Source organism: Telopea speciosissima, chromosome 7, assembly GCF_018873765.1.
Source record: "Telopea speciosissima isolate NSW1024214 ecotype Mountain lineage chromosome 7, Tspe_v1, whole genome shotgun sequence".
Taxonomy (NCBI): Eukaryota; Viridiplantae; Streptophyta; class Magnoliopsida; order Proteales; family Proteaceae; genus Telopea; species Telopea speciosissima.
This window is the reverse complement of record NC_057922.1, coordinates 31,770,847-31,783,838: the sequence shown is the minus strand read 5'-3', so window position 1 is coordinate 31,783,838 and position 12,992 is coordinate 31,770,847. Positions and strand designations below refer to the sequence as shown.

Sequence of the window (12,992 nt, the reverse complement as noted above, 5' to 3'; positions counted from 1 at the left end):
ACACCTTGTTTACACAAAGGAGGGACAACACTATTACAGCTCTCATTGTATAGGTTGATGACATTGTAGTCACCGGAAACAATGAGGCTGAAATCTCAAAGCTTAAACTTTACTTAGCTCGACAGTTTGAGATCAAAGATCTCGGTCCATTGAAGTATTTTCTAGGGATTGAAGTTTCAAGATCCAAGCAAGGAATCAATGTTTGCCAAAGGAAGTTTGTCCTTGATCTACTTACAGAGACAGGCTACTTAGGGTGCAAACCAGTCTCCTCCCCTATTGATCAGAATCACAAACTAGGGGAAGATTGTGGTGAACCTCTTGTGGATGCTGAAAAATATCAGAGATTGGTAGGCAAGCTAATCTATCTTTCCTTTACCCGACCTAACATAACCTATGCTGTTGGAGTGGTAAGTCAGTTTATGCATGCACCCAAGATGGGACATCTTGATGCAGTTTACAGGATCCTCAGATATTTGAAGTCATGCCCTGGAAAAGGTCTTCTCTTCTCTAGAAATGGTCACTTAAGGATTGAAGCATACACTGATGCTGACTGGGCTGGATCTATTTCTGATAGAAAATCCTCCTCTGGATACTGTACCTTTATTGGTGGAAATTTGGTCACCTGGAGAAGTAAGAAGCAACCTATGGTGGCTAGGTCGAGTGCAGAGACAGAGTTTAGAGCCATGGCTCACGGAGTGTGTGAAATCTTATGGTTGAAGAAACTTGTCCAAGAATTGGGATTTGAGACTGTTAAACCTATGAGCTTATATTGTGATAACAAGGCAGCCATAAGTATTACCCACAACCCAGTTCAACATGACAGGACAAAGCATGTTGAGGTTGACAGACATTTTATCAAGGAGAAGATAGAATCAAAAACCATTTGCACTCCTTTTGTGAAGACAAATGAACAAGTGGCCGACATCTTCATCAAAGGACTTAGCTCTTATCACTTTGGTTGCTTGTTGGACAAGCTGGGCATGTATGACATATAGCACCCAGCTTGGGGGGGGAGTGTTAAGAATAGTAGTCATAGGTATATTTGTATATAACCACATCTTTTATATGTTCTTTATGACATTTGTATAAGGCCAGGGGCCTCTGTATAATTATCTGTTCTTTTCAATATAAACTAGTTTGTCTCTAGTTTGAGACACAACTCTCATAACCCAAAAATCGTGTTTGCTCTCTTGGAGTTTTTCTCTCTTCTTCTTCTACTCTAAAACCTAACATGTCTTTGTCTTTGTTAGGAACTTGACTGACTCTTATCCCAACATATGTTAAGGTCTCTAAGGCCTATATAAACACCTCCTAAGGTCTCTAAATGTATATGCATGAATGAAATGCAATTTTATGTGATACATCATGCAAAGTGTTCCTATGTGATCTAAGTGTACGCGAACAGCTTTGTACACATGGGTGTCTTGGGTCTTCACTTGAATCTTCTTAGGTGATGTTCTTCAACCTTCAAACTTCTTTCAATCTTTATTTGTTATTTTGAAGTTTTAGCATCTATGACTTTGCCTTGTGAATCATGGGTCTTCACTTGAATCTTCTTAGGTCTTGAGCTCTCACAAAGTGTTAGTATGGTCATGTGTTTGTTACCATCAAAACTATTATAAGGGATTAGATATGAGAGTGTATTTTCCAACAAAACCTGCAAGAGAAAAGGAAATGCGAGAGAGAGAAGAGAGATTGCAAGAGAGGGAGAGAAAGGGAGATTCGTGAGTAGGTCGATTTAGACCCACACGCCTCTTAGTTATACATTCATATATAGAAGCAAGATGGTTATATTCTTCTTTACCAAAAACATGGTTATATAATTATATTATGGCTTAACTGTCAAAAAAGTGTTACTGTGTCTTAGAATGCTTCTGTCTCCACATTTGTGGAAAGAAAACATGCTGGAAAGTGATGGATGCCAAACAATTTGAGTCATTATAGAATGAATTGATGTGAGTCATTATAGAATGAATTGACGTGACTTTTAAAGTTACAACAAATAAGCAAAACTATTGGTTCATGTGGGTAAGCATCGGCAGATGGAGTAAAACACCATCCGGTTTTCAATATACATTAGGATAGGATGCCAGACTATATGACTCATTGGTAGGTAGTTAAAATGACATTCCACATGGCTGTGATTCTCTAATTACATAATTTGGGAAGTGTATTGGTACACGCTATTCAACATTGACACATTGAGACAAGCCCCACTATTGTTGGCAGAGACCTCATAATGTATTCAATAAAAGAGCAGCCCAGTGCACGAGGCTCCAGCTACTGGCAGGGTCTGGGAGGGGCAAATGTACGCAGCCTTACCCCCTGCTTCGCAGAGGAGGCTGTTTCCAAGTTTTGAACCCCCTATTCATAGTGTATTCAATGAACTTTATTATTATGCTTATGTAAAGTAAGAGCTTGTTATACACCACTTAGTCTTGAAACTCTTGCACACATCTCCTGTTTCTCTCTCTTCTCGCAGCTTCCTTCGCCTACATTGGGTTTTCTTAGCTTTTCTGGATGTAAAATGGCCCCCAATTGTTTTTTTTCCAATCTACAAGTTAATCCAAATTATTTTGGGCATAAATTCAGTTTTCCAAATTTAAATTGTGAGCATTGAAAAAACTACTTAAGTATAAAATAATTTTATATTTTAATACATAACAGGTTTCACAATGCATTTTAAATTGTAAGCATACAAGCCAACTTCCACTCCTTCCCAAACAGAATCCCATACTTTCTGGGAAGGCAGTAGAGAATCATATGATGCAATTTCCTCTTTCTTAGCCCACATAATGCAATAATTAGGAGTATCCATGCCCCTCAAGATTTTCTTTCCCGTCCCATGTAATGTGATAGTTAGGAATAACTTTGCCCCTAGAGATTAAGTGGTTGATAGTAAGAATTTTACCCAAAGTTGATGTCCTTCCAAAAAAAAAAAAAAAAAAAAACCTTGGAAGGTACACCTTCACCCAAACAGATTTAGTAGGTAAGTTGTAATTCAATCATCTACCAAAATTTAAGGTGGGATTTCCCCAAAAATATTCCATTCGCTTCAAGAGCCCAAACACTTCTACCCAGAGACTGGAGAAATCTGAGTAGTGCAAAGCATACTGACCAGGCTAACAACAGATTAAATTTACCAGTCATTAAGAGCTCCATGCAAGGAGATGTGCCGGGTGGCTTATGAAGAGTAGCTCACATCATCAGCAACACAAGCCTGTCAGTTAATGCCAATACTGTATGTAACAGGGAGTTCTTTTTAATGCAATCTGAAAACCCAGATTAAGGATCTCAGATGCAAGTAGGCCCAATAGTCAAATCTGTAATCAAATCTGAGATAAAGGAAGCAACTGCGTTGTCAAGGGAAGAAATAAGATTGATGGAAGGGCAGGGAAGAGAGATGAGATCGATATTCTTGGGAGAAAGAAGAAAGAAGAAAGAAGAAAGAAGAAGAGAATAGAAGAGAAGAGAAGAGAAGGAATCAGATTTGGGACACCAATCCCGCATGCACTGCTCAACAGCACTAAAACTCTTTAAAAAAACTCGTATTCTTTACTCAAATCATCTCTAATTGATAGGGGATGTATTACATATATATAGACCTTCTAAAATTCCTAATTTGACTTATAAAAGGAACTCCTAATCACTCTAATACACTCAGTAAAGTAAATAAACTCAAAACAGAATTCTATCTAGCTATTAAGTATCCTAATCAAACTCAAACACTCAATTTAACTACTAATCCTGTGTACTAACACTATCCCCATTTTATAGGCTTATAAATTAGGCCCATTACATCAATAAACCCAAAAATAAGAAGCCGAAGGACTATAGAACCCAACCATGGACCAAAATAAAGTTTTATGACCCAATTGGACAATCTTAACTTAATCACTTTTAGAAGAGTATTTTTCCAAGCACCGATATTTAGTCCAAAATCCCAGTCCATTGCAACAACCCACATTGTACTTAACATACTCTTTATATGTGAGAAAATGCATCGTAATACTCTTCCATATACTTTCACCTCGTATCTCATGTATAGTTGTCAAAGTGTTGCCTATGCGATAAGGCATGCCTTGATGCCCAAGGTGGCCAGTCACCTTATGTTTCAAGGTGTCCATAAAATGGGCTTAGGATATGAAAAAATGCGGGGAATGTTGAAAATACACTAGAAATGTGATGCTCAACTTTGGTGCCTTGGCCTTGCTTAGGTGCTGTGGTGCCTTAGCCTGGGATCGGCTCACCTTGGTGCCATGACAACTATGACCTCTCCTGACCTATTTGATATATATAAAAAAAAACCATTTTCTTATTCAAGACATTGCTTTTATCTTATCTTTGTAATCTGTGCGTGATAATACATCATCAATAATGATTGGTTATTTGTGTTGATGAGTTGAAGTGTGGCTCTACATATTTTATTTTTCTCTTTGTTTGAAATTCATAATGACTAATATTTTTGGCTTACATCTTGATTATTAAGGCCTTGAAATTTTTATTTTTTCTGGATTCATTATGCACTGAATAGACCACTTTTCTTACTTGGGGTTCTTAGTTTTATCTTTTCTTTCGATTAATTTTAAGGTCTTGGACAGGTCCTGGTGAGAAATGTCCCTCCAGATCCTGATGAGTCGGTGAGCGAGCATGTTGAACATTTCTTTTGTGTAAATCATCCTGATCATTATCTCACCCATCAGGTTTGTACAAAATACAGAAAGTTCAATTGTTATCTTTGAGATGGGCAAAGGGATAAATTACAGGCAGGAACAATTAACAATTTTGGATGAGCTGTGCAACAAAATGCCACAATCTTAAGTACTTCCGGTTTCCTTTTAGAGTTTAAATTCCAGTGTTTTGGGTGGAGTTTTCATTTCCTATTTGTCATGGGAATTAGATGGAGCAGATAACAGAACTCACTTATATGATGTCTGTTTGATCCACCTAATCCAACATAAATCATATCTTTTCTACCAGTTTGGATTCTCAATCATTCAAACAGAGCCCTAGCGGAGTCATATTTGGAAGGACAAATGTTTTGCAATTTTTATATTTGATATTGTTGGAGTTCCATTTATTCAAAATCAACCTACCATGACTTTATTATCTTCACCTGTAGGTTGTATATAATGCAAACGAGCTAGAAAAATTAGTGGCAGAAAAGAAGAACTTGCAAAACCGCCTTAACTACTACCAAAATAAATATGACAGAAATCCCACAAAAAAACCAGTGACAAAGGTAATTTTCTTACTTGGGAGAACCCCCTTCCTATTTTTCCTTTCTTTTGGAACCATATGTTTTTTCCCCCTCGAAATGGTTCTCTTTGCTCTTCGTTTATTATTTAAGTCATTAGTTCATCATCTCATACAAGTACTCCCCATTTATAGACAGGTTTTTGGGGCCTTTGGGGTGATAAAGTGGATGCAATTGACTTCTATAATACAAAGATTGAAGAGGCGGCAAAAGAAGTAAGTCTTAGTTTTACGCTGACACGTTGAGTTTTTCTTCTTCTTTATTTTTTTTGGTTAGTAATAAATCTGTTGATGGTTCTGTTTATTAATGATTCAAAGAAGTGTAAATGAGTTTCTTCCAGCCTTTGTTTATCTTCTGAAAGGCCACAACTGAAGCATTAATTTATTGTCCAGGAAGCCATAGAAAGGGAAAAGGTCATAAGTGATCCTAAGGCTATAATGCCTGCAGCATTTGTCTCATTCAGAACCCGATGGGGGGCTGCTGTCTGTGCTCAAACCCAACAAACACGTAATCCAACAATTTGGTTGACAGAGTGGGCTCCTGAACCACGTGATGTTTATTGGACTAATCTCGCAATACCATTTGTTGAACTCACTATACGGAGATTGATTATGGCTGTTGCACTTTTTTTTCTTACATTCTTCTTTATGATCCCTATTGCATTTGTTCAATCCCTAGCCAACATTGAGGGGATTGAGAGGGTTGCGCCTTTCTTAAAGAACATAATAGAAAAGTAAGTTTACTCATTAAATTTTCTCTCTAATACGTTTTCCTTGTTTTGGTCTCATAAGCTTGTTCTGCCATGATTTTAAATGTTTTTATCGCTTGATGTTTATTAGTCGAAATTTCCTTCAGCTATTAGGGATTTTATGTTATAAGATGGCATTCGGTGAACCAAAATACTTGTATGTAAAAAATGGATATGACATCCTATCTACAGGGTAAATGACTACTTGACTTTCTGATAACTTTATATAGGTAATATTTGCACCACAAGGGCTGAGTAGAAACCTCCATGATCACGCACAAGTTGAAATATGTTTGATTCTTCAAGTTTACTTGATAAAGAAGAATCAAGATATATAACTGCGAACTACCTCATCAATCACCATTCTTAAGAAGTGTTGGATGTCAAATCATGATTTCATATTTGTCCAGCACATCTGAAGCATATAGTGGAAATTGTGTATAAATAACTCACAAAGAACTCTAGATATCAAACATTAATTTGAATGTTGAGATAAAAATGATGAAACGATAATTGTCTAAATAGGCATATATCATCTACTGATGCAGTGCACAAGCAAGGTAAAAATTACCCAGTTCTGTCCTAATGGAATCTACTACTAGATTGGTGATATTTTGGGCTTTATAAACAATAATAAAATCATTATTTTCACCCAAGAAAATAAATAACAAAGGAAGTTGTTGGTAGAATCGTGGGCTAGAAAAGAGAGAATAATTGCTTGTATTAATTGATAGGTAAGCCCCTCTATTTATAATAGAGGAGAAAGTTACAAGAGACTAAAATAGGCGATGTGGGACTAAAACCCACATAGTCGACTTACACTTGATAACATAAAAACTGCCCCAAAAGTACCAGAATACCCCCACGGTATTCTGGAGTACATATTCCAGCACTCCCCCTCAAGCTGGATTATACAAAGAATTAAAGAAAGAAAATCCAGCTTGAACTAAAGAAAAAAGAACTCCATAATAATGCTAACACTCCCCCTCAAGTTGGTGCATACAAGGTACTAATGCCCAACTTGAACAAAAAGGGAAAAAATAAGTTGTAGCAGAATCCAGCTTCAAGACGAACGTAGCTCCCAAATAAACTTTCAAGAACTTGAAAAAATAGATCTTCAAAACTTGGGCAGACGTGATCAGCAATCCGGGACCCGAATGTCTTCCAAAAATGGTAGCTTTTACCAATCTTCTATTGCTGTCCAGTGATGAATCTCTGAATGATAATCTTGAAGATAAGTAACTAGGTTAGCGAGCAGATGAATCAAGCAGCAGAAAAGATCAAGCAGCGGAAAAAATCAACCCAACTGTAGAACCTCATATAGGCAGGCAATCACCAAACATCTTTAATACTTTAATACCAATCTCCCCCTTACGGCAAACTCACCCCAATAACAAAGTAGATACCCATTGACAATGGTGAAAACTCTGATTTTCTATGTTTTGCACCAAGTGTTTCTGCAAGTTCTGCTTTCTGCAATGGCTGCAGTATACTGTACATAATCCCCCCTCACGTGTAGTACACGTGGACATAACAGAGATGATGTAAGTGATAGGGCAAAAATATAATATTCCAGAATCTTCCAAAAGGTGCCAAGGGTAATGGAAAGAGAAGAAATGGCAATTTAGAGAATACCATAAACTTCCAAGGTGGTTATGGGTATATGCCAAAGGTATGGTTTGGGAGGTGGTGAAATGAAAAGAAGCAGTGGGATAATGAACCATGGACAAAGCAACACAGTAATTTACAACATTCTTTCAATCGATTAAACTAATTCCAAAACACCAATCTCCAATGATCAGATCTGAATTAAAAAAAACAGGTCTAATTTGTAGAAGGAGAAGGTACCATTCTGTAAAAACTTGATCGATTTTCACACAAGGAAGTACTAGTGTGCAAAATTCCAAACTATAAATTCCCACATGCTAAATAGAACTGACGAAGATATTTGGACAGCAATGGATGTAAGAAGCTTCAACAAAAAACTTGGATCAGATCTGAATTTGTGAACAAAGCTAGGATCAAGCTCTCAAAGGGAGCCGGATATGAACCAGAAAGGCTTCACATAACTGAATAGGTTCGTAGTTGCGACCAATAACCTTAGAACACACTGTTGTAATCCCAAACAAGCTGATCTCCAGGGTAGTAGATACGAGTCTTCAATAATGAAAGAAATTCGATCTCCAATAGTAGGATACTCAGTCTCAAAAATAGGGCAGCAGTAGTCCACATAAAGGCAGCAGTAACATGTCAACCAGTCATGCTTACAGAAGCCAATCAATAAAACCAGCAATATATGTAGTAAAGCTCAATAGAACCAGCAAATATAAGATAAAGAACCCGAAAGATCCATAGGTAGTTGAAGCAGCCAGCCACATAGGAACAAGTAAAAAAAATAGGTTGATAATTGGAGAAATCGAGCCATAAGAATGAACCTGAATTTTTGCCAAAAAGAACTGATGAATGTTGTAGAAATATGGGTTGAATATTCCTCTGATGGTTATAAAACTCTCCTAAAAAAATCAGCAAGAGTGGACTGCCCTAACCCTTAGATCGATTATAGTCAGGGTTTTGTAAAAAAACCCTGAAAGTGAAGATCAATTGTAGGGAAGGGGGCTTCAACAAAAGTGATGATGACTTGTCAAAGGTGATGTCTTCTAGTAATAGATGCTGACCACAACTGCGGGAATGGATCTCCAGTTCGAATAACCAATCTCCTTGGTGATTGAGAGTTAATCTTCAAGTGGGAGAAACACAAAAAATTGCAGGAAAAATAGGGCAGCAGCTATCTTGGGTAATATAACTTCTTCAAGCCATGAATAGTTGAAGTAGAATGTCCCTCTTGATGGTAGAAACACTTCCAAAAAACTCCAACAACAGCAATCAACCCTAACCCTAAAATCGATATATGTCAGGGTTTTGTACAACCCTGAAAAGGAGGATCGATTGGGGTTAGGGGTCTTCAAACACTTGGAAAGAGGCTAAGACTGAGGTCGAGTGGTCCGTGTAGTTGGAGTAATCATCCCTCCAAAAATCAGCAAAAACTGAAACCTGTAACCCTCATGTCGATTTGAGTCAGGGTTTTAACAGGTACCCAAAAATAGCAGGTTGAGAAGGTTTTGCTGTAAAAAAAATCTAGCCATCAGAAAGTGTCCAAACTTAGGTCGATTAAGGCTTGTAGTAGTAGGGAATCACCCCTAAAAAATCAGCTGCATCTGAAAAGGGAAACCCCAAAATCAATTGGAGTCAGGGTTTTGAAAAAAACCCTGACAAGTTGAGATCGATTTGGGTATGGAGGCTGGAAAAGTTAATAAAAGATGGAGAGAAAGAAAGAAAGGGAAGGAAGACTATGGAATAGGGTAGAAGAGTGCTAGAAAAGGCTGCATAGGGGGCTCCAACAATGGAGGATCAGTCTTCATTAGGTAGAAATTAGATCTCCAAAAATTCTGGACAGCTCCAATATCGCAGGTATGGTTCCAGCAGATTTCGAACAGAATTTTTTTAGTAAAAAAAGGTAGAAAGGGAGGGGGGCAGCAACTAAATCATTGATATACTGTGTTTACCTCATTAGTGCTGCCCCTTTGCAAGATTGAGAGGAAGAAGAACAGAAGAAGGAGAAGCCGAGAAAGGGAGAAGTCGATTGAAGAGATGGATTAGGGTTTTCTTTCTCTTTTTCAGACCTAGATCAACCTGGCTCTGATACCATGTTGGTAGAATCGTGGGCTAGAAAAGAGAGAAAGAGAGAATAATTGCTTGTATTAATTGATAGGTAAGCCCCTCTATTTATAATAGAGGGGAAAGTTACAAGAGACTAAAATAGCCAATGTGGGACTAAAACCCACATAGCCGACTTGCACTTAATAACATAAAAACTACCCCAAAAGGACCAGAATACCCCCACGGAATTCTGGAGTACATATTCCAACAGAAGTGATGCAGATTTATCACCAACTTGGGCTTGTTTTATTAGGAATAAGTCTCGAGTTGGGTTATATACATGTTGGGCCTTTGATCCCATGGGTTTTCTATGTAATAGGCCACTTTTATGGGCCTAAAGTTGGGGTACATGAGTTACATACGAGATTAGGCCTATACTTAGTTTATTTTCATGTTTTTAATGTTTTAAATTGAACCGGTCCAAAGCTGGTTTGAACCATTAGTTCAATTTAAGTGATTTTTATTAGTTTTTCTTTTAGTTGTTTAGATGGGCTGGATTAGGACTCTATTTTGAATCTATTTCAGTTTCCTAGTAAGTTTAAGTTACCTAGTAGGTTAAGGAATGGGTTAGGCCTTTCCTTTTTAGTCTAAGAGTCTAATTTTGAGTCTTTTATATAAGGTTGTAAGGGGGTCAAGTATTGAACACGAATTTGATTAATAAAAATAGCTTTTGCTTGCTGCCATTGCTGCTGCTGCCCTGCTCTGTTGAGTGTTGCCTTGTGACTTTGTGAGTCATATCAAGGTAAAGGGACTGGTGGATCTTCAGTTGACTCCTTGCGTCTTGTAGACCGGGAGGATCTGTTATAAGGGATTGGTGGACCTCCAATCGACTCCTTGCATCTTGTAGATCGGGAGAATCTGTTTCTAGTTGTCTTCAAGCTTCTGCCATTGAAGACCTGCAACTCCAAGCAAGTGTTTAGCATTATTCATCATTCCCCCTTCTTCTCCTAACCCTCTACAACCTACCCTACCACCCCCCTTCTATTTTATTTGAATTCCCTAAACCCTAATTCACTTAAATCTTACTACCTTCCTCATCCACCATTAAAACCATAGATCCATTAGAACCTTAAAACCTGCAACTATTATTCTTCCTTTCTAGAAGGTCACATGCAAGGTGATTTTCGCGAGAATTCTGCCCAGCCAAATCTAACCGTTAGAACCTGCTAAAATTTTGATCGAATCTTCCTCAAACCCTAAGAGAGACTTGATCCAAATTTCAGTACCATCCACCTAACCGATTGTCTGAAATTATACTTTTACCCCTCCTATCTCTACTAGGAAACCTCCATAACTCCAGATTTAACCATCTGATTTAGCTGTAACTTTCAGCAAATATTCCTCTCCACCCTACCCACACTCGACCTAAATATTAAGCCTATTCAACCACCTGATTTCCTACCCTAGATTCCATCATCTTCCACCTTTTAAAACCCTAGCTCTAACTGCTGGCCAAATCCATCTAACCTATTTCTACCCATCCAAAACTCATAAAACCTAGTTCATTAGACTCCCCTAAACCTGCCTTGCTTTACCATATAAGATTCACCCCCATTACCCTAAACGTAGCCCTAATTTTGATCTAAATCCACAAATCTGCCCCCATCGATCTAGCAGCTTACAGATCCTGGTTGTGTTGGCTCCTAGTAGATCTTCTATCTCTCTAGGACTACATTAGGAAGAGGATAGAGTTTACTAATTTTGGGGCAAGAAGAGTTAAATCAAATCACAAATCATGTCACATCTCTTTAGGTTGAATTTTGATGCCCAAAACAAAGGAATTTGAAGTAGTGATTGTAGATCTTTCAAAGAGTTTTTCAATGATTTATAAATCTTTGAAAATAAATATGGGTCAAGGAATTATGGCCAAAATACATTGATAGTATCTTAGGAATTTTTCTATTCATCTGATTTTGATAAGGTCGAAAGGCCTAGATTTCTTTGGATTTTTCTTTCTGTTTAAGCTTGTAAGGGATTGGAGAATTGTTTGATTGAATTAATTATGAGAGAGAGCTTCTTATTGTCCCTTGAAGTGCACCCTTTTTGTCTATCTCATTGTCCAACATAAATCTTTTCATAAGGAACTGCAACCATTAGGTTGTGGGTTCCAAACATGGAAACAGTCTCTCTGCGAAGCGAGGTTAAGGCTGCGTACATTTTCCCCCCCGGACCCTGTCGTAGTGGGAGCCTCGTGCACTAGGACGCTTTTTTTTAAAAATTGTATACAATGAATGTTGTTGAAACAAGTGATGGACGAATTCTAGAGCTTTGTCAGATTCAAGTTAAGAGAAAAGCATAGAAAGTTGTTAGATATATGGGCCAGAATACCGTGGGGGTATTCTGGACCTTTTTCCCTTTGTTAGTTTATTTGTTTTGTATGTGGTTTAGTCCCACATTGCTCATGTACATAATTTTACTGTTTTATTGCTCTTATAAATAAAGAGGTGCTTGGGATGGAATTAATCATCCAAGCCTTACCCTAAGTTCAAGTCTCTCTACATGGTATCAGAGCAGATTTCGAACTAGGGACTGTTCCCCCCCTTCGATTTCAGTTTTTTTTTTCTCTCTCTCTCTCTCTCTCTCCTCTCCCTTGTTTTCCATCCCCATATAGGGCAGCACTGATGAGGTGATCATGCGATCCAGCTGCTGCCCCCATTACCTCAGTTATGCTTTATAATTCTGCTTGATAGGAACCAGCCAATTCCTGCCTGCGATATCTGGAGCTTCAGTTTTTTTGGAGATTGCTTCTACTTCAGTTACAAGGAATCAACTCCTCCTTTTGAAGACCACAACCTGCAGCAGAATTTTCTTCTTATTGGCTCAAGTTCTTATCTCACAGCTTTGCTCACAGATTACAAGACCTCCTAAGATCGATTTTCACAAAACAGGGTTTTTTTCAAAACCCTGACAATTGTCGATCTAGGAGTTTGTGCACTCTTTTGTTTCTGATTTTTTGAAGGCTGATTCTCCACTTATAAGGCACCACTCGACTGCAATTTGGGCTTCATCAGTTCAGTTTTTCTTGAAGACCTCCCTGACATCGATTCTCCACCATCATAGGGTTTTTTCAAAACCCTGACACCTATTGATCTTAGGGCTGCTGCTGCTACTTTGAATCTGATTTTTTGCAGGTGTTTTCCTCCATTATAGAGGCTCCCTCGACTTCTGTTTCAGTCCATTCACTGCAGTTTTTTGGCCCCTTGGTTCCTTCATCGATTTCAGTAATTCAGGATTTCTTCAAAACCTTGACAAAATCGATCAGGGATTTTT

General features: G+C 38.0%; 1 protein-coding gene across 1 annotated transcript in view; it reads left to right on the top strand.

Moving 5' to 3' along the window:
• Positions 1-12,992, top strand: part of LOC122666801 (CSC1-like protein At4g02900) — a 75,289-nt gene that overhangs the window by 45,393 nt on the left and 16,904 nt on the right. Inside the window, exons 5-8 of the mRNA XM_043862873.1 lie at positions 4,602-4,703; positions 5,123-5,242; positions 5,392-5,472; positions 5,650-5,990. Of these exons, the coding sequence (XP_043718808.1) occupies positions 4,602-4,703; positions 5,123-5,242; positions 5,392-5,472; positions 5,650-5,990 (644 nt within the window). The remainder of the gene's footprint in view (positions 1-4,601; positions 4,704-5,122; positions 5,243-5,391; positions 5,473-5,649; positions 5,991-12,992) is intronic.